Below are 23037 nucleotides of genomic sequence, written 5' to 3' on the forward strand. Positions count from 1 at the left end.
ACTCATCTCAAATAAAACAGGGGCGAGGAGACAGCCCGATTAACTTGTCCTGGGGACAGACATATGTGACAAGGCACATGCCTTGTTTTGGCTCGGCTGCCAATCGTAGTGTAAAATAGGTTTGTTTGGTTGCAGCTTGATTAACATTTTGAAAAGCAGATGTATGTTTAAAGGTTTGACTTTTGTTTTTGCCACTGCCTTTATTTGGTTTTTGCCTTGGAGGATTTTTGCAAAATGCAAATCTGACTCTTTGGGAGTGAGCAAATTACCCATGGCAGCACCCATCCTCTATATAATGCTGTTGACAGACTATACTCTTATTGACCTGTGCATACCTCTGACGTCAACTTACTCAGCTACGTTGGGATTCTGTCTTATTGTCTTGCTGACAATGAAGTCTGTATGCTGATCAAAGCCTGCAAAGGTGGAGAACAGTGAATGAGGAAATATGACTGTGTAATCGATGAGGTAGGAAGGTGCAAATAAGAAATATCAAAGACTTCTTGTTATATTGACTACATTGGACAGTTTGACCACAGAGAGAGGTGCATTCACTTAAGTAAGCTGAGCTGTGTGTTGCCACTGGGTGCTTTTAAATAAGATTGCAGAGGGATAAACACTGCAATTCATCTTGAATATTCTCAGGGCAAATTAGCAGAGCTGGGCTAAAAGGCTTACCACAAAAAAAACTCTGGAAAGAGTCAAATACCACTTTGCCGTCAGCCCAACAGACCTCCTTTGAGTGCAGTCTTACAAGTTCTGAAGTGTGTGAAGAGGGATATTGGATTGTTCTTGTCCTTTAGGTAAGACTTCACTTCTTTGAGTGATGGAGGAGGTGAATCCACAGAATCTCCCTTAAAGATTTAGTTATATTTAGATGTGGTGGAGGCGATGGATTAGGGTTATTATATGTTTAGCATGGTAATTTAGTACCCCATATACAGTATATGATATACTCTATAGTGTGCTGTGATAATGTATACTCATAGTACACAGACATTTTTTTTTAACTAGGAAATAAAAAAGCATATACAATAGCATAATATATGAAATTTATATAAAAGTGGGGTCCAAAAGAATGAAAATACTTTCTGTAACTTGGTCTCACTCTGTGGATTTAAATCATTTCTGCAGCAAAAGTATGCTCTCTCTTCTGTGTGCAGATGTTTTTGGGTATTTTATTTGTGTTTGTCGCTTTAAGTCATAGTTTAGCTATTTTTGTGGTTTTAGGCAGCTCTTGGGTGGTTTCAAGATGACATTTAGGTTGTTTTTTTAGGATAAAATATTACATAAGTTGAAATTATATTCAAGATTTTGTAATTTAATTTTGATTTAATTTTTATTTTGTGACATATTTTGTGTGATCTGTTTTTTTGTCTGTAACTCACTGTTATTGTATTGCTGCCTATCATGTCCATGACATTCTTGAAAAATACATTTAAAATAAAAATAAAATCTTTCTTGGTTAAATAAAGGTTAGATTAAAAATATTAAATTGTAAAATTGCACCACCTAAGCTGTATGATTCTTGCTGATTTTTCCAGTGGAGAGGGATGCTGATGCCTTTACAAATTAAAAACTGTTAAACATTTAACAAACACTGCAAAAAAGAATTAAAATATCATTCACCAGTCTGTGTTTGTGACATGACAGAATGTGAGGTTAGAAACATACTTTTAAGGACAAAATGATCTTGTGGCACCACTTGGATGTCTTGGTGCTTCACAGTGTTTTATTTATGTAATGAGAGCCCCCCTACTGAGGTGGGACACTCAACAACTGGCCCGTGTACAAGCAGAGGGCACCTGTTGTCTGTGTTGAGACAAATAGAAACAGACAGAATACGTAAATAAAGAGCAGAAAACATGACCTGACCCTGTGCTACTGCATCCCTGGAGGGACAGCAGAGACACACACACACTTAACGGCAGATGACACACTGTTGTCCTGCAGCAACACACTCTGCTGGAGAGATTGTGAATCCAACTCAGAGGAAAGTTACTTCACATGTGACTGGAACTAATGGTAATGTGCTTATTTGTTCACATTAGTTATGTGATATTCGAGTGTGAAATTATGGTTTATGCTGACCAGTAATTTCTCTATGAAAGAAAAATCATCATTAACTTGGTTATACATGTATTTCCTCTTAGCCATGTTGGTGGCGTCATGCTATGGATAGTCAGTATTGGTCTACTAGACAGTCGGTCAGATGGTCCACCACTTTGGTCCAGACTAACATATCAACAGCTAATAAATGGATTGCTATGACATTTTGTGCAGACATTCAGTAATTAATTAGGATTCATCTTCCCAGAAGATGAATCCTAATTAGTTTTCATCTAGCACAATCATCAGGTCAAATTTTTCAATAGTGTTTAGTGCTAATTAGCAAATTAGCTAACATTAAAACCTGCTAAGAATAGAATAGAACAGAATAGAAAGCCTTTCAGAAGTTGATAGTCGGAAGTTGATAATTCCAAGTCGGTATTCCCAACTTCCAATCTAAATGTGTCCCAGTGCATCTGCTTGGGAAAACATGGACGCCCACAGCAAACTGTACGTGCTGGGTTTCATTCCAACCCAACACTACAGCAGCTGATTTAACAGATTAGCACACTTTAAAAGAGACGGGAGGACTAGGCTAGTACCGCATGCTCAAAAAGACTTCTATCAAGCACAAATCAACTGAATGGAAATAGAAATATTTCATACTATAATACTCTATACTCCATATTATTGTGACGTCAGGTGTGTTTCTGTCAGCGAACTCAGGCTAGATTGATCTTGCCTGAGTTTCCAATGTTTCATTGCACTTTTCCATGTCTGAGGTCTTTTTCTTTTTTTTTCAGTTCTGAGTACAATTTATTGCAGCATTTATTGTCATTGCACATTTCCAGTACAACGAAATTGGTTTTGCAGCCCTGAAACGTGAATAAACCACACATCAAGGTATAAAATATACATTTAAAAAAGAAGCAGTATAAATATAAATAAATAACAAAAAAAGCAGTAACTAAAATTGTAAATTGTCAATTAGAAATGATATAAAAAATAATATATAAAAGAGTATTAAAAATAGCAGAACTCAGTTTTTTTGTATCTATTGCACATGGGCAGACACTTGTAAGCAGTTATTGCACATGACAGACAATGTAAATGTTGTGAATAAGGTTATATTGCACATGAGCAGTCAGTGATGGCGCGGCTAGTGAGGCTGAAGACACTTCTCAAAATGTATAGCAACTTAGCTATTTTTGAATGTTATTCCAATGTATAACCAAGGTTGCATAGTAAGGAATTTAATCAGATTGGTTTATTATATGGAATATGCTTTTAGGCAGATCAGAGCTGATCACAGGTAATGAAAGTTGGACTTGGATGTGCAGAAACTTGTATGCTGTGTTTTATGCAGAGACGTACATATTAAAATATACTTCCCTCAAATGCTTTACATTCAATTCTACATACACTATATTTCACAGCTATACATGCAAAACCTGCTGTACTTTGGAGTTATTTGCCTCACACAATTTTATCAAGTGATCTTTCTACTCAGTCGGTTTTCCACTTAAGAGACTGCTGTAATTTTTGATATGTTTATATTATTTTCATTTCAGAATAGCTATTCTCTGAGACAACATTCTTTACTCTTTGTGGCCTTGCTCAGATTGATAGTAGTTGGTAGTTGTGAGCTGATGTGATGTTAATCGAGTAAAAATAATTTCAGTTACAACTCAGTGAACGACTTGTGTGAGAAGCAGTGACCCTGAGTCGTCGTATTCTGCTATTTCATTCAGAATAGTGTGGAGATATTGCATATTTGGCCCTGCAAAACTCCTTCTGATGATCATCTTACTATAATTTTATATTCATCTTTAATGCAGTGGGTTGAACTATATATGAGTGGCTGTGACTGTGGTTGAGTCCTGCTTACTCAGTGGATGATCCTTCATTTCCTCTCTAATCCACAGGCCTGACCACGTGTCCCCATTGAAGGAGTCCCAGGGGATTGACCTATATACCTGCTGACTCTTGCTGACCTGTCACAGCCGTGGTGTGGCGTGGCACAGTCTGGCACACTGCTGTGACATGTGCTCGCTCACGCTTCGCACTGTGCACTTGGTAGTCTTAAACCACTGTTCATTCAGACAGTGAATAATAGAGATGGATACAGTGGATTAAAGGGCTATGGGTTTGATACACCGCGCTGCTCTGCTGATCTTTGATTCTTATTCAGAACATTACTGCACTGAAAACAGGATTTAATACAGTGAGTATGGTTAGTTAGTCAGTGGATTTTATTCTGACTGAATTAAAATTTCGCTACTCTTGAAGCACACATTCTTGTTTGCGTCTGTACTTTACATGCTGTGTGTTTAGATGTGTCTGAGCTCCTTAACTGCTATCAAACGTGTCTCTGTGTCCGTGTGTTTGGGCGCCAAACTGTGCGTGACATATTTCTCCACTCACCTTAAACTCACCCCGATCACACCTGCTTGGCAGCGAGCCGCTGTGCACGTGGTAGTTAATAATTCACCTCTGCTCCCCTGACCTTCACTTATTACAAATTAATTATGATTTCCTCCGTTGTATGCCTCATTAATCTCTGTGAGACACGGAACGTGAAGGATTATTATGATGATATCTACTATTGCTGTTACACAGCTATCCCCCTGAATTCAGGCCTTTGTTCTTACTTTGAAGGTTGACACGGCCGTCGCTTTTGTTGTGCAGTGTCAAAAATAGTTCAAACTCAGGTAATGACGAGGGCTGTTTTGATGGGAAAGATGTGAAAGCCACTGTTGAATTAATTTGGGATAACTAGTGTAAGAAGAAGAAGAAAAGACAAAGTTTGACATTTAGAAGTAAAACTTTATGGGAAAGGATTACACTTGATGTGTGACTGTGTTGCTGCATATGCTTAATGTAGACATGCACTGCTGCAGTCCTGCTTTAATTGCTCATTTTCCTCACAAGGAATCTGTATCTGTTTTTGTGATTTCTACTGTGGCATGAAAACTACCTCTCAGTTTTTATTTGATTTGATATTTTATATGATCATTTGGCATCCTTCACTATGTTCTTACTCTACATTTTAAATGCTTTACCCTCCACTGATACAGGATGCTATAAAACACCAACATTTTAAAATCTTGAACCCTTGTTCTTGAAAGTCTGCTAGTGTAAATGTAGGAAGTGATCTTCATTCCAGTCCTGGTAATGAGCACCTCAAATATTATATTATAGTGAGGTAGGTGACTGCGTTTAATGGCAGCTGACATTTCTTGCTCACAGCTTGTGGTCTGGTTACTGGCAGAGAAACCGTGCGGGGGACAGACTCGTGCTGTGAGTTGACTGACAGTAAGCAGGGAATACTGAGGTTACAGGCAGTATGTCTGCTTGCACATGTGTTAGTACACAGCATATCCAGATATACTGGTGCCATGTCTGTATGCATGCAGAAATAAAGTGGGACAAGAGGGGGGTGTGACTGTCACCACCAATTGCGCAGGCAGTAAGGGCTAAGATGATGTTAAAATGGTTGCTGTTAAATATGCAGCCCACTCCAAGTGCAATATTTAGCATGACGCTTGAATCTGACCCTGTTTGTTTTTCTGCTCTGTGCGTTCATGTTATTCTGTGGGCGTGTATGCTCCCACGGGACTCCATATCTCTCTATGAAATTCTGCACTCTCTGGCTCCCTCCATGGGTAGGAAGTGTAAAAGCTTTCCACAGTCACATTCCCTCAGCAGGTCTGTCATCGCTGCACCTTTTTTTCTAAATGTTACTTTCATGCATTGTTGCATTTATTGGGTAGATCCAACTATAGAGAGGTGTTTGCAATTTGTGATCAGGATTCTGTATGGAGCTGTTGAGCAATGTGACCTTTGATTTAAGCCCTGTAGAGAAAAACATGTGAGGTGCCTTCCAGTATTTTAAAGTTAGATCATAGAGTCCACTGTGGGTGTGACCTCTACCCGGAGGAAATGCTTCCAATCCCCCTTCCTCAAACTATTCAAGAGAGACTGTGCATAGCTGCCTTCCAGCTAGAAGGTGGAGTCACTGGCTCCAAAAGATCCACTGGGAGTTGTAAATTTATGCAAACATCATACCGACATTGCTTTAATATTGTAAGACAAAAAGTATGACAAATAAGATACATAACTGAAGCCTTACACGTGTAATTTACTGCCTCACATGCCCATGTTGTTTATTACATTAGGTGTACCAAGAGCCAATTTTAGAACAAATATGTGACACTACTCTATGTCATGTTAGTTTGAGGAAAAATGTTTATAGATCTGTCCATAATTAAATTACTGCATAGAGTTATCAATAGTTTTCATCAGAGAAACCTATTGGATCTTTTTTAAAGTTTAATGCTTTAGTGCATCCACATTCAATCAATTTCAGACATTTTTTGAAAACTTTTTTAATTTATTACTGTTATATCTGATGTGGAGCCTTGTACTGTATTGTGAGTTTAACTTGAAGTGTGTGATTTATTGATTAGCAGAAAAAATACAAAAAAAACCCAAAAAACAATCATGGCAGTTTGAGATCCTCCTTTGAACCACACTCTGGAAGACCATTCTGCAGGAGGTTGCATTTTCTTTTTTCCTGCTCTGTGCAAGATGCCTCTTATACCTTTTATACCCTGAAGGATCTGCTACTTTTGAGTGCTTGCTCTTTATGCCCCATTAAATCTAAGCAATTTTTGCCTTTATTAGATCCTTCCAAATTGAGGGAGACAGTAAACATGGCTGGATTTTAATCCAAGATGCTACATTCCTTAATCAAATGAGCCACCAAGAAGCCTCATCTAAGTGCTTTTAATTCACATACCTGCTTCTAGCCTCGGTTGTCATTTGGGGTTTGCAGTCTGGATAATTAATATACTTCCCTTCATGGTTCTGTAAGTGTGCTGCATTACATAATTAGATAAATTTATATCCAGCCACCACTGCACATGTACAGGCACACGCGCAGTTCTGCACATATTTGCATGCGCCCTTTTGGGTTGCACACACATACACACACACACATTGTGTGAGTGATCAGGGCTATAATGTCTAGGCAAGCTCCTCTGAGAGTGGGATCAATCTATGAGAATGGGATCAATCTCTCTGACCTTTTCCTTGTGGTAACCTGCAGTGTTCAATCTCTCATTATTTTGACAGTGAAAGGGCAGCTTTTCCGGCTGTGTGCTGACTGAATGGAGCATCACTGTACTGCTGGTGCTCACAGTATCTACTTATGCCAGAATCAGGTTCACTCTCTAACTGCTCTTTCAACTTCACTTTGTACTTTGTCAACTAAAAAGCAAAAATCCCCAAAACAGAATTTACATTTGCTATTGCGTCAAAAGCACCAAGCAATTTGTCTCCAGCTGTTTCATTTTACAGTTCAAATATTGTGGGCACCAGGGTCGTCCTGCAGTGCTTACAGTCATTTTCTGGGTAAATGGTGTAATATCTACTGTAGAGAATGTACAACAGTGAAATAAGACAGTAGCTCCAGAGTGCACTTCCTCATGACTTTAAGATATGTATTACTAATTATGTCATGAGAGCTTAAATGTAACACTTTATTTTACATTTTCTGGAAATTGGCATTTAAAGGCTAATTTTTAGGATATTTTACAGAAAGAGTGGTACGATTTGGTACAAATTATGAGAAAGAAACAGAGAAAAAGTGTAAAGTTGGTTTAGTTGGCAAGTACCCACTCAATAGATTTGTTAATTTGCAAAAAATCCTTCCAATTCCAATCCAATTCTTTAACAGACAGAAAATATTTAGTTTGTGTGTCAAACCAAATTGCACCAAAATTCTTTGTAAAATTTCCTAAAAACTTACTCAGACAATCTCCGTACAATTAAAGGACCTGTAAAATAAAGTGTTACACACCACAATTAAGAAAAAACAAATAAATGAAAAACACATATGACAAAAATATCTTCACCAATTCGACAACACATAATCAGCATAATAGTTCAGCAAACACTACCAAATACAGAAACCAGTTGCAAATACAGACAACATTAAACTGAAATAAAAATAAAATAACATAAAATATTTTCTGTAAGCTTAACATACATTTTCTATATTGGTTGTGTTTGCAACATGTTTCATTATGCTGCATATATCCACAGCCTCCGTTAAATTATTCATTTTCACAGACACAGAATAGATAAACAGTAGCTATGACTAGTTGAGGACATCAGAGAGGCCATGTAGTTGTCACTTTATTGGACAGAACAGCAAGGTCAGTTGACTTTAGCTTGTCTTCTAACTACTCAATTCTACTAAAGGGTCAAATAAAATGTGAACTGTTACATTTGATGTATTGAGTTTTTGATTAGATATGCAATAAACCAATCGGTGCTAGGAGGTTTAGTGACATTAGAGACTATTAGGATGAAGGATGTCCATCAAAAAATATTTGTTCTGTCAAAATTTCCTCAAACACGACCTCTGTTGTCTCATCGCATGCTGCAGTGGATAAGAACAGACACCAAAGGCTCCAAATGTAATTGATAGATTAGACAGTTTGTTGTCTTGTCAGCTGCATCTGAGTTACAGTTCAGAGCCAAGGTTAAGTACACTCTCCACTGAGCAGACAAGTTAACCTCCTGCCTCTTAATGAGGTTACCAATATACTAACAAGATGATCTCACCAACAAGCTGAGCCTGCTGCTGCTATACAACTGTGCCACACACACATACAGTAGACCCGCATACACCACTGTTCATAAGTGTTAAAAAATCTTATCATACTATTTTCTTTTTGAGGAAAATTTTCCATTACTTGTCACTTTTGAAGTTTTAGCTGTACTTTAATGTCTACGTATCGAGCTGTTGAAGTGCTGTTCTTCAGTGGGCAGTTTAAGAGTAGACGGGGGATTGCCACAGTGAATTGGTTGCTCTGTTTTCAGGGTGCATTAAAGGCCTGTGTCAGAAGTGCAGAGGCTCAGTCTTTTACACTGACTTGATTTTCTCTACATAGTCTGTGTAGAGGTGGGAGAAACACTGCCCACATCGCGCACTGCTGTACAAGCTAAAGCACTCTACATGAATAATTTGCTACTCCCAGCTCCGGTTTGGCCTTGCTCCTCTCTCCCTTTCACCCACGCAGTGATGTTATGCTGATTCAGGAGCAAAGATGGGAGTTTGGCAGTGCCAACATGGCAGGAGGAAGCTGCTCTATGGAAAGAGAAATGTTCATTAGTATCTCATTTAGTTGTTTAATTAGATTCTGCTTTTATGAACATGCCCAAAAAAGTAGTAAAAGCAGGTTGGATGTGGTTGTGAGGAAGTTGGAAATGAGGCAGGATTTCATAGGCTGGATATTTTTAGAAGGGATGATTATGTGATCATATGCATACATGTGTACATACATAGCAGGTCTTCACTTTCTATATTGCATCATAGCTTCAGTAGTTTTCTGTCCCATTGTGCACTAGCTGGCCAAAAACACACAGACGCTTGTCTCTGACATTTTTTTTTTTTTTTTTGTACATGTGAAAGAAGCAGCACAGATGGCTAGTTCTGAGAGTGCTGCACCTGTTTATATATAGCTTCTCAGTAGAGCACTTGAGAGAGATGAAAACAAAGCAAGTCTGTCTGTTTGGCATGCCAATGGCTCCATCCGGGCGTCGTGGTCTCAGTTGAGAGAACAGATTCCTGTAGGATTTGGGCATGTTAAGAAATGTTTTATCTTGAATGCAAAAATAGCATCAAGAAAAATAGCATCTTACATAGATTTTAGCCACCATATATGTCTTTACCATGTCGTATTTGGTTTTGGTAGTTCACTGTATTTGGGAATGTCAATTTGTCAAACTGTGTGGGTGAAGTTATAATTGGTACAGTTTTTACTGTCCTTGAAAGTTTTTTCAACCTGGCCAAGTGTTTGCCAGGCTCTTATTTTATCTCCTTTGATGCTGAAGCTGCCCACACTAAGGTTGCTGCAGCATTATCCTTGCTGAACTGCATATTTTCACAGCATTCATGGATTAAAATATTCAAATGACATCATTTCTAAATGAGAGAGTTGCATAATTTATCACTCATGTTGCATAAGGGCTGTAATTGAGTTGTTATGATGTTCCATGTATGCTGTGTTCCAACCATCAGGAGCACTGCTGTGTTATTCTATTGATCACAAGCTACATGAGGTGTACTTTCGTTTTTACTAGTCTCTGCAGATTGTATAATGAAACAATGGATGTCTACGGGTATCATAAAGCTGATGTTATTGGGATTTTTTTTACCCTGACATCAAATCAAATGAACTCAAGAGGCTGAGTCTCACCACTCTTGTTGACCTAATTTCAATCAACAGCAGGGAGCTGTTTTTGGCAAACTAGCTCCATAAACTCAGGTGAAGACATTATTTTTTCTCTGAGTTTGTTGAGACAAAAACCAAAAAAAAAGAGTAAAATGGCCAGGGAGTGTGGGACTCTCTCTGCTGAAAGTGTAAGTTGACAATATGTCAGAGCAGTGTATCTGTCACTTTGTTTTTTTGAGGTACTCCTGCCCTCTAATGGGCAGAAATGCCCTGTGGAGTTTACTAGCAAACAAACAAAGCTATGTTTACAGTCAGTTCAAATGTTCTTTCCTCATAAAACATTTGCAAAACCGATTTTTGGAGAAGTTGTATCCTGCACTGTTAACATCCGTGTTTGCTTGCTACCAGTCTTCTTCCCTGCCTATTGCTGTTGCATTGCTATTTTTCTTGGCACATTGCTGCAATTAACTCAATTGATGAAATAGCATAAAAGCATTGGCAGGAATGTGTATCTTGTCACATCCTCTTGAGCATGAGATACAAACTCGCTCTATGGTGCTACTACCAGTCACAAACTCCACAGGGCACATTTACTGCAGCTTTAAACATCTTAATATGCACAGGCAACTTTCACACCTCTTTTCGCAGTCTGTCCAATGATTCTCCAAAGATGATGAACAGCCTGATCTCAATGCAGATATTTCAACTCTGATAGCAAAATATTTATTTGTGAGCCTGTTTGTAAACAAAGGAAAACGTGCTATCTACAGTGCAGTGCTACTCATGTAAAAAGCCCTTTTTGTATGATTTATTAATTTCAGCATTTATTTTTTGCAATAATAACAAAATATAGTTAGTATTACATTTTTGCTTATCATCAACATTCATTATTCCACTAGCACTTTCTTCCTCTTTTTTCATCCTCTTCTTCCTCCTCCTACTCCTCCTCCTCCTCCTCCACCACCTCATCTTCCTTTTTCATTTCTCTCCTGGTAGGTTTTAGCTGTAGCTTTGTCTCCTACCACCCACTAACTATTATTTGTAGATTCTTTTGCCTTCATAAATCAGTTTTACAAGACAGTAGAAGTGGTCTGTGATTGTCTGTCATTCACTGCGGCTAATGAGCTAAACAGTGTTTTCTACAAGAACCCAGAGGACACACAAGGAGCCCTGAGAACAACAAATAATCAATCTCTCACTCACACACACAGACACCCTGATCGATTTCTCCACATACATTTTAGTATAACGTGTAAAAGAAGACAGACTGTGTCCTACCTTCAGACCGTATCACTGAAGTTTTGTCTGTCAAACGCTGGTCTCTGGGGTCTCTAGATTAAGATCTCTATCATGCTGTTAGGATGTTCCTTGCTGACTAAACGATTGTCACTCTCTGACTATCTCTCTTTGTCTTGCTTGTAATGGAGGCTTTTCTCAGTCATTTATATTGTTCCAGCGGATAACTCCCTCTTTGTCAGACATTTGACAGAAGTGACAGAATCCCAATAACTCCTACTAGTACTGATTGTATTTGATAGTTGTAATATTTAATGGCATTTGAAAAAATAAATAATTTATTATTTATGTCAGCTTCTCTGGCATCTTGACTGTTAGGGCTGCAGTAAAGATGTCCTCTGATATAGTCATTGAACACCTGCATAGTTTTTATTTATTAGCTGATCTTGAGATTGTGTGTGAATTCCATCTTCTGTATTTATGCTTTTGACGTCAAAGTATGACGCCAATAAAAGAAATGATTGATTTGGTAGATGGTAATTGGCAATAGAGGTGTTTATGAGGTTATTTGTTTTATTGAATGCGTCTGTGACACAATAACACTGCCTCTTTAAGCCTGAGGCACAGATGATTATCGCAGAAAAGGAGGGCTGGGTTACAAACATGGTGCTGCCATCTCTCTTTTCAACTTTCATAACCTGTAATATAACCATTTTTTTCCATTGAGCAGTTTCATCGATCTGCTGCATTGACCTGAAATTGAATCTGTTCGTGTTAATATCCTGTCTTTGATGGGTTTTGATCTAGATGTTAACTACCTCCAAAGATAGGGTTCAGTGCAGATAATTGTGAAGGACGAATCCTACTCATGCAGATACAGGGGTATTCTGAGGGCTCTGTAGAAGGTCTAATGATCATTGCACCTCTCCAATCTAATATCAGATGTGTTAATTAGTATTCACACAGCACTCTTCCTCTGGGTACCCTGTTTGAGAGTGCTTAATGTTGTCAAATGATTAAGTCTTCTCGAAGAGATGAAAGGCCTTGTTTGGACAGGCTTTCAAATATTCAGTTTTTCAGACTTGCTGTACTTAGTCCTTGGCAGTCCATGACCGTTTATAAAGCAACAACTTTCTAATTCAATTTATTTAACTAACAGACATATTTATATCCATTCAATCATCTTAGAGTAATACAATAATGTGTTGACACAATGTTGAGCATATTTTATGTATTTAGAGTCAGATTGTCACCCATTTAAAGGGTTTCCCTTTTGGTTTACTCATTGTTGGTACCAGCTGGAATCCAGGTGACTCTAAGAAAACTCTGAGTGTGAAACTTATGTTATGCTGATGTACATGAATAATAGAGTTTGATACAAGAAACCATGTGCTTTTGACTTATATGTCAACATTCCTGATTGCTGTTGTCTTTGTGTTTTTTTGTTTCAGAAGAAAGAATGGCTGTGCTTGAACTGCCAGACGCAGCGGGCTCTGTCAGGAAGCTTGGGAGATATTCCAGCTCCTGTCACACAGCCATCGGGATCCCCCCGGGCACCTGCTGCAGCCAATCAACAACCACCTCAGCAGAAAGGGCCCAGTCAACTTTCAGGGCCTAGGCCCACAGGTCCTGAACAACAACAGAAACCACCGGGTCCCCAAGTAAGTGGCCCTGTGTCTCTTATGAAACAGGCTGGGCCTGCCCCTCAAACCAAGGGGCTAAGCCAAGCTTCCCCTCAAACCAAGGGTTCTGCCCAATCTGTTCCTCAACCCAAAGGTTCAACTCAGTCACCTTCTCAAACTAAGGGTCCAACACAATCCTCAGCTCAGAGTAAGGGACCTGGTCAAATTAAAGGTCCCAGTCAGTCACATGCTCAAAGTAAGGGCCCTGCTCAGGCTAACCAAATAAAGGGCCCGAGCCAGGCCAAAGGGCAGACTCAGACAAAGGGATCTGCTCAGCCCTCTGCCCAGACTAAGGGTCCTTCTCATCCTTCTGGTGCCAAACCTTCATCTACCCCTGGTAAAGCAGCATCCAGTTATGCCAAGGGGTCTCCCACCCCTTCAAAAACAGCACCTACTCAGTCTAAACCCACAGGTAACAACCAGACACGCAAACAGCCGCAGAGCCAGGAGAAGACTAAGGTCACCTCTAAATCTCTAAAAGAAGACATCAAGGCCTCACCAAAGAAGGCACTGTCAGAGACTGTCACTTCACCAAGAGACATGAAGATAGCTGAAGATGCACAGAAGTCAAGACACCATGAAGTGAGCTACCTGCAACCTCTTCGCCTTCACTTGTTACTCTTGATTCACCATTTTGATTTTTTTTTTGCTTTGTTCGAATAATTGTAACCATTTCTCAGAATCATCATCGCCAATGTTGTCATCATCATCATCATCATCATCATCATCATCATCATCATCATCATTATCATTATCATCATCATCATCAGTTAATAATAATTTTAATCTTTTATTCCACATCACTGTTGTCGCTGTTATGAGATCATGATCTCTATCTAGTTTTTTTCTACTTCTTCGTTCTCATCTTAATCATAATTTTTGTAGTTCACACATTTGTTTTCTGTTTTTACAATTGCTCTTTTCTAAGATCTTGTTCTTCTTATTTCTTCTTTACTTCCGCTACCATCATCGTCATCATTCCAACATCACATTTAATCCACAGCACTACCAAAGTTAATTAGTAGTAGTTATCATCAACTGGTACTATTACCATCATGTAATAGCAGTTATTGCATGTAAGTGTTTCATAATAACATCATCACTTGTTTATCAACAATTAATTATTCCTACTTTCCTTTTCTTCATCATCATAATGTTATCATCACAGTCTTCATTATCATCATCATCATCCTTACCATCATCATCGTCGTCATCATTGTCTCAGTGGCCATTCCTCATCTTCAGCCTGTTCCCCCATTTCTCCCACTTGTTTTGTACACTTCTATTTTATTTGTATCAAACACAAGCTTTTTGTTTAGTGTGACACTTCGTGATGACAGTTTAAGCATTCTAAGCATGTTCGTTATTCTTCAGCGGTTCGAAGAATGCAATGTAGAATGCGTCAAAGATGGCGATTAAGCATGTAACCAAATGACATTTGTCTGTAGATGTTTGTATGTTCAACTGTCTATTTTATTCACTTTGTGTGTCAGTGTATTTATCATCTGTTTGAACATAACATTGAAAGGCAAACTCAACCCACATCAATAGAATATGGTTAATAGTTTTAATAAACTACAAAATAAAATTGTATTCACAAACAAAACAAAAACTCTGATCAGGATTCAGACTGATTATCCTGTTGTGCCCTTTCTATATTTGCAAAATGTAATTAAAAAATGTATAAATGTTGCTTGGTTGTAACTGTGTACAAAGTCAAATTTGCTTGATTTCTAAAACCAAAATGCAATACACAGTAAATATTTGGGTTGATTTTACGTTTAAGTGTTACTATATCTGGTTGTTTGATTAAGGGTTGGTTCTTTTCAATGTAATTATTCTCTAATATCTTAGTATTAGAGACTATTTCATCTGTATTAGGTACAGTGCATTAATTTTACTCCCTATTATCTAAAAATGCTCATAAAAATGTCACTGCTGATGAGTTTGATGAAATAGTGTGATACAAGCTGTGCACCAAGGCTTGTAATAGACCTTACCATGAGTAAATTTAGGAAAAAATAATGATTTTTTGCATCTGACCTCTCTCCTCCTTTTTCTTTCTTTCTGTAGGATTCCAACAAATCAAGTACACACAGTTTAAGCGACACCGGCTACTCCTCAGATGGGATCTCCAGCTCTCAAGGCGAGATTACAGGCCAGATCCAGGAAGAAGGAATCAAGCTCAATGAAAGAGGTGCTTCCATTCCCTCAGAAATCACCAAGCTAGAGAGCTCCATGAAGCCTCTACTAGAGTCAAAGACTGCCTCAGACCAGAAGCACAGGCCACATTCACTGTCCGTTGGACAGGAACGAGATTACAATCCTGATGATGATGCAGCAAGGGATGAATCAGAGGATGACCTCAGCTGTAAGCTTCGCCATGATTATGTGGAAGATAGCAGTGAAAGTGGTCTCTCACCATTGCCAGTGAGACAAAAGAAGACACATAAGGATTTAACAGATGAGGAGTTCATGAGGAGGCAAATTATGGAAATGAGTGCTGATGAAGAAGAGGTGGAAGAATATGGAAACCAGAAAACCAAAAGGGCACATAAAACCAGTGGGGATTTGAGCAAAGAGAGACGACGACTCTCTCACCATTCTAATAGTTTTGAGGATGACACCAAGGTTTCAGAAGGTGTTTATAAGGCAAATGAGGAAGAGGATGTTGTAATGGCAGGAGGCCTTCGGCGCTTTAAGACCATCGAGCTGAATAACACCAACAGCTACAACCGAGATATGGAGCTCAGTACTGAGCATGACCTACGAGAACCAGAGCTAGAGATGGAGAGTCTGACTGGTTCTCCAGAGGAGCGATCGAAGGGGGAATATTCATCCACTCTACCTGCCACCACTCCCAGCTACACCTCTGGAACATCTCCCACATCTGTGTCATCAATGGAGGATGACAGCGACAGCAGCCCTAGTCGAAGGGCAAGACTAGAGGAAGCAAAGCAACAGAGGAAGGCTCGACATCGCTCCCATGGGCCACTGCTGCCCACTATTGAGGACTCATCTGAGGAGGATGAGCTCAGAGAGGAGGAAGAACTACTTAGAGAACAGGAGCAGATGAGAGATCTAGAGCAACAGAGGATCCGAAGTACTGCTCGAAAAACAAAGAGGGATAAAGAAGAGCTACGGGCACAGAGACGCAGGGAAAGATCCAAAACTCCCCCCAGTAATCTCTCTCCAATTGAGGATGCATCACCAACAGAGGAGCTGAGACAGGCTGCTGAGATGGAGGAGCTTCACAGATCTTCATGTTCTGAATACTCACCTTCTATGGACTCTGAAGCAGAGGGCTTTGAGATGATTGGTGGAAAGCTCTACAAATCAGGAAATGAATATAACCTTCCAACTTTTACATCGCTCTACTCCCCTACAGAAAAGACAGCAGCATTGTCACCATCTGATAAAACACTAAAAAGTGCAGAGGAGGTCTATGAGGAGATGATGAAGAAAGCCCAGCTCATACAGAGGCAAGGACAAATGGTTTCTCAACAGAAAGGTGCCTCTCAACTTGACAGTAAACAACATCTTGAAGCAGGAACTGTCTTAACCCCTGGCTCAAGCCCTACCCAGGTTACTGCACCTGTTTCCTTCTCCACAACTGGGAGTGACCCAAGAATCCCTGGAATTCATGCAGCACAACATCTATCAAAAGAAACACAAAATAGGATGATGACACAGAGTGCCAAAATTGAAGGTGTTGTTGGAGTTGCCACAACCAAAGCCCAAGTCAGTCAGACTGCCACAACTCGAAATGCAGGTAGCACAGTGTCTGCCAGCAACAGAACAGGCTCCCAGAGGCCAACACAGGCATCACCCGACCCTGGAGCATCTTCGTTAACCTCCAAAGTCTTCTCCCTTTTCAAAGGCCCTAGCCCCCCAGTCTCCCCCACCACTTCTCCTGCACAAAGCCCAACACATACACCGTCCGTGCGACCCACTGGTGGTAGCGGCAGGCAGTTGCCATCCTTGCCTGGTGGTCCAACATCAGCTGCAGCTTCCCATGGAGCTCAGGCAACTCAAAGGGCAATTTCACCACGTCTTGCACGACAGCAGTCCTCTCAAGATTCACCAGTGATGGTGATAACACTAGGCTCTGAAACAACTAGTCCTGCCAAGCCACTTACTGTAAATTCATCTACTTCCCCTTTGTCATCACCAACACAGGTCAGCTGCAAAACCTTGTATAGCTCCCAGCCCCCTTCAACAAGTTCCCCAACATCACCACAAATGCATCCATCACAACAGTCTCCTAAACATCCTTCACAGATGGCTCAAAATGTTGAAAAAGCAACTGTTGGTATTAGCACCACAACTGCACACAGTCGTGGATCAGTATCTATGGAAAATATATCTCTATGTAAAATCTCAAATATTCCAGGCACTTCAATGGTTGTGGGCCAGGGCCAAACACATCCAGGTACTAATGTGGTGGATCTGAGAGCCCCAATGAGGCCTGCCCCAATTATAATGACAGACCAAGGGATGGACCTAACATCCCTGGCCGCTGATACAAGAAGATACTCTTTAGGAGCAGAGCAGCCATCTAGTCGACACACAGCAGTGCAACCTCTTATCATGAATTTGAATGCACAAGAGCAACCACACATATCTGTATCAACACCGACAACAGTTAGTGTCACAGTAGCAGGATCTATGTTCATGTCCCAACCCAAGCAACCAGTTGTGTATGGAGATCCTTTGCAAAACCGTGTAGATCTGGGGCAGGGTGTTGGATCAGCAGTGTGTTTAACCCAGAGTAAGCCAACAATTACAGACCCCTCTATTCCCAAAATTGACGCCTGCCTGGAGAACCTGGGTCTCCAACAGCAGCAACTGCAGTTACAGCAGCAGAAGCTCCTGCAGCAGCAACAGCTTCTTGAGCAACAGCTCCAACAGCACCAACAGCAATCCTCTTTTGCTCGTTACAATTTAGCTAATCAGGTCCAGCCATTGCTGATGAAAAAGGATCTTGTAGTGAGCCAGACAAGCAGTGCCCAGCCTGTAGTGACTGCTAGTGCCATTCCTAGAGTAGCTCCACAGTCAGTGTCTGGGGCTCCTGCTTCTAATGAAATCTATGGTGGAGTTGCCTTAGAGCTACAAAACAAGCCGACAGTAATGAACTTGTCCACAGGCAAACCCCATGTTATGATGGTGCAACTTGATGAAAGTAACACATCCCAGGCGGGCACAGTGACTCAGTTGGTGAAGCGAGAGGAACCTCCTCCCCCTCCTCAGGTCTTGGATCTCACTGGACAGATCAAACCAGAAAACCAAGTGGCTTGTTGTGATGTTGTTTACAAATTGCCCTTTGCTGGTTCCTGTACAGGGTCATTCACTCAGAAGCCTACAACAGTATCCTCAGATAAAAACCCCACCACTGAAACCTCTCAAGCAGCCCATTCTCCCCATCCACCTCACTACAATGTCAGCCAACAACAACAGAAGCAGCCTCAAGCTACACAGGGAGTAACAGAGGAACATAAACCATATCAACCACCCATAGTCCCCTCAGGAAGAATACAACCTTCGATGTCTGATACTAATCTGCCTTCCATGAATGATGCTGGTCAGTATCAGAGTAATGTCCAGGGAGGTCTGGCAGTAGATCTTAGCAGCATGAATCAGGCTTATGATGGTGCATACCTTGGCATGGGAGCACAGTATGGATCTTACACAGACTTGCGTCACCAAGGAGATTTTGCAGGCCCCTCATTACCCCTTCGCCGATATGGCTCCATGTCAAATATCAATTCTGAACATGCCTACAGTTCACGTGACCTAACAGGATCACAGGATTCCAACCTGGCTCAGTACAGTGCAACCACTGCCAGGGAGATCAGTCGGATGTGTGCAGCTCTTAACTCAGTGGACCAGTTTGGGAGTCGGTATGGAAATAACCCTGAATTGGTACCTTATGGGGCTGGAAGGGGTGGGCCTTTAGGTAGGCTAAATCTCCAGCAAAGCTTAGCATCAATAAGAGCAAACCTACTGTATGGCCCAGATGGAAGACCAACGGCAAACAGCCAAACCCTAACAAACCTAATTAATGCTAGACAAGCAAGTATACGCGCCTTGTACCCTGCTGCTATGAGAGGAGGTGATGGCATGATATATTCTACCATAAACACTCCCATAGCCTCTACCTTGCCAATTACCACCCAGCCTGCCTCTGTCCTGCGTCCCATGCCTAGAGGCATTTACAGACCATACCCAACAGGTGTAACTGCTGTACCATTGGCTAGCCTCACCAGGTTGCCTCAAGTGGCTCCCAGAATGCCTCTGTCCACACAGGGACCATATTCCTACCCTCCTCCAAACCAGTATCCTACTTCAGCCACACCATCAGGCAGTGTGCCCACTGCAAGCAGTTCACACCAGGAAACTCCTGTGTACCTTGGAAAGCCTTTAACAACAGTTGCTGCGCAAACAGCTACAACCATTCCACCAACCCAACCTGCAGCACACACAGGAGCACAAAATGTACCAGCACCTGGTATGCAAACCACAGGGGATCAACAGACAGACCGAACTCAACTTACCTCGCAGAGTGTTCCGTCCATCTCTCAAGCTCAAGGACAACCTCCAGCTGTCCAGCCAGTGCAAGCCCAAATGCAGCCACAGCAGTTACCAACTCAAACTGAACCTTTATCTTTGACTCAAACACAATCTCAAGTTCAACCCATCAGTAAACCTCAACCATTAGTTTTGCCACAGGGCCAGCCACAAGCAACAGTTACTGCCCTAGCACAAAGTTCCAAACTTTCTCCTCCCACTGACGCACAGAAAGGTAAGGAAGATGAGAGACTTAGTCAGCAACAAGAACACATGCTGCAGCTAGAGCGAGAGCGGGTTGAATTGGAGAAATTACGGCAGCTGCGCCTACATGAGGAGCTTGAAAGAGATCGTATGGAGCTTCAGCGACACAGAGAAAAAGAACAACTACTTGTTCAGCGTGAGATTCAAGAACTTCAGACAATCAAACAGCAAGTCCTACAGCAACAGCAAGCTGAACGGGAGACCCAGCTCATCATGCAAAGAGAGCAACTGGCCCAGCAGAGAATGCAGCTTGAACAAATTCAGTCTCTGCAACAGCAGCTCCAGCAGCAATTGGAGGAGCAGAAAAGGCAAAAGACAGCAGCAGTGGAGGCAGCAGCTGCTGCTGCAGCAGCAGAGGCGGCTGCAGCATCAGCAGCAGCGGCAGCAGCAGCAACATCTGCACAGGGTGCTATACAAGGGGTAGTTGTTGGAGGAGGGCCCCCTCAAGGCTTTATTATCTGTGACCAGAGTGGTAGAGTTATACAACAAGATGGACAGAGTGTTCAGTTTTGGCAGGATGGACAAGTGGTCCAAGCCGTGGTGGCTGCTCGACCTATTCATAGTTCTGCCTCTGAAATGTCTCTGAGAAGCAGTGACAAACAGGCTGATTCCAAGATTATGAAAAAGCAGAATTCTATGCCTCGGCTGAGGGATGGCTCAGAGGATGACTCTGTGAAGAGGATTACAGACAGTTGTGTGCAAACAGACGATGAAGATGGAGAGGACAGATTCATGAACAGACGCAGGAGAACAAGGCGTATTGCAGACTGTAGTGTGCAGACTGATGAGGAGGACCAGGCAGAGTGGGACCAGCAGCCAGTAAGGCGCAGGCGATCACGTGTATCGAAGCACTCTGAATCCAGCGGTGAGACTAAATCAGAAGGGTCATCTAAAGTGGCTTCTGCAAGTATAGCTATTCAGACCACAAATGATTCGTCATGCCAAACAGAGCCTGACCAACTAAGCAGGGTTTCACCTGCGATCCATATTACCATGGCAGAGACCTCAAAGGTTGACCTATTACATTACATAGCAGCCCCTGAAAGGACCCACAAAGGAGAGAGTCTGGCCTGCCAGACAGAACCAGAGTCTCAGTCTCAGGGTGTGGTCGCCCCTCAGCTGAGTGTCCCTACAACTATAAGTCCATACTCCACAAGTCTGCATATAGTAGGTGCGAACACATCTGACCCAACCTCTCCTAGACTCCAAGGAGTTGCTAAGTTTGAGAGGAGGAAACCAGACCCCCTGGAAATTGGCTATCAGCAGCAACAAAATGAGTCTCAATCTCGCCAGCCCCCCAAATCTCCTCAGGTTTTATACTCCCCAGTATCGCCATTGTCTCCTCATCGCATGTTGGAGACAACATTTGCCTCCCAGGAGAAGCTTAACAAGGCCCATGTTACACCCCAGCAAAAGGCCTTTACTGCTGAATCACCCCAGCGCCACCAGACCCTACCAAGACCGATAAAAAGTGTGCAGCGCTCCATGTCGGATCCCAAGCCTCTCAGTCCCACGTCAGAGGATCCTGCCAAGAACAGGTTCTCCCCATATCATCAGCAAGCTTTGTCCAACAGTCAGGTACGATATCTTCACCTTTTCTTGAAACAGAAATTACCAGTTACAATAAATTATAAGATGATAATAATTACAAAAATATTAGGTAAATATATCCAGAAGAAATATCTGTTTTTAGAAATGCAGCCCACCCACAAAATTACAGTATATATAGCCTTTTGATCAGCTACAACAAATATGTTTTTGCTGCTGAGATATAATATGTAGTGATGTCAATTTTCACATTTAAAAGTATTTTTTACAAGGGATAATATGCTGTATGTTTTTTGTAGGAAAATAATTAAATTCATCATTTATTTGTAATGCATTTGGATTAGAGGTCACACTGACATGACATGACATGGCATATGCAGGATGTCATAAAATTTGTCACATCTTTTGCACTTAAACTATCGTTTCATTATAAGGGCTACTATTGCTAAACCATATAAAAATAAATAAGTTAATTCCACATTTATAAGAACCAATTGCCATTTAGAGACACAGTTAGATACAAATTTTAATTAAGTTAATATTTGTCTTGTTCAGTGTCCAAAATAATGAACTGTTTTTCTACATTATAAAAGTAGTCAATTAATTGTCTGAAAAAAAACAAAATAAATATATGTACTGTGTATGCAGGATATGCTTTGTGTGGTCATAGATGATCACACAGGATCTGGCATCGGAGGAAGTGACAGAATGTTCCCATGAGAGCAGCTGGCCATGCCAGAAAAGCTTTTCCCATCATCCTTTTCTGCTGTATCTCCTCCCTTATCTTTCCCCTTTCTACTCTTTCAGTCTGTTTTCTCTCTCTCTCTCTCTCTCTTTCTCTCTCTTTCATGTCTTCTATATCTGGCAAACCCTTAAGAGTTGCCAGGGGGACACACAATGTGTAGAAATCCTGGTGGTGCTTTGCTGTCTTCCTGATTGTTAGCAGCTGGTCAAAGTAAATTAACATTGCTTTGCACTTAGGCCAAAATTAGTCTGAGAAGCAAACATAGAAATCCGATTTCAGGCATTTTGCGCATTTGTACTTCTTATCTTAAGTGTTAGCGTTTCATACTCGGCTCTCTTGTGGATACTTAAAAAGTCACCATGGATGTACCCAACACAACTAATTTGTAAGTAATAGACTAGCATAGATATATTTTAAGTTGTCTTTTCATTTGTAATGTTGAAATTTGTAATGACTGTTCTTACCTGCATGCCATGCATATTTTGAGCAGTGTCTAAAAGGGGAAAATATGGTGGATATTTGATTAAAGGAGTATAGGGAAATTTAAGTTTTAACATATGTCTGAAAATACATTTGAATGAAAAAGACTCAAAACACAATTGCTTCATTATTTTCTGATGTTCCCTGGCAATATGGAAAATGTTTTACCATTACATGCTTTTGTTTGCATTTACTGAGCTAATCAAACACACATTTCTTT

At 40.9% G+C, this 23037-nt stretch overlaps 1 protein-coding gene across 6 annotated transcripts in view; it reads left to right on the forward strand.

Moving 5' to 3' along the window:
* The window catches only part of bsnb (bassoon (presynaptic cytomatrix protein) b), a 68015-nt gene that overhangs the window by 34619 nt on the left and 10359 nt on the right, over positions 1 to 23037 (forward strand). For all 6 annotated transcript variants that reach the window (XM_067587242.1, XM_067587245.1, XM_067587240.1 and 3 more), the window contains exons 4-5: positions 12983 to 13192; positions 15287 to 21622. In XM_067587242.1, coding sequence (XP_067443343.1) covers positions 12983 to 13192; positions 15287 to 21622 — 6546 coding nt within the window. The remainder of the gene's footprint in view (positions 1 to 12982; positions 13193 to 15286; positions 21623 to 23037) is intronic.

Source organism: Thunnus thynnus, chromosome 4 (genome assembly GCF_963924715.1).
Source record: "Thunnus thynnus chromosome 4, fThuThy2.1, whole genome shotgun sequence".
Taxonomy (NCBI): domain Eukaryota; kingdom Metazoa; phylum Chordata; class Actinopteri; order Scombriformes; family Scombridae; genus Thunnus; species Thunnus thynnus.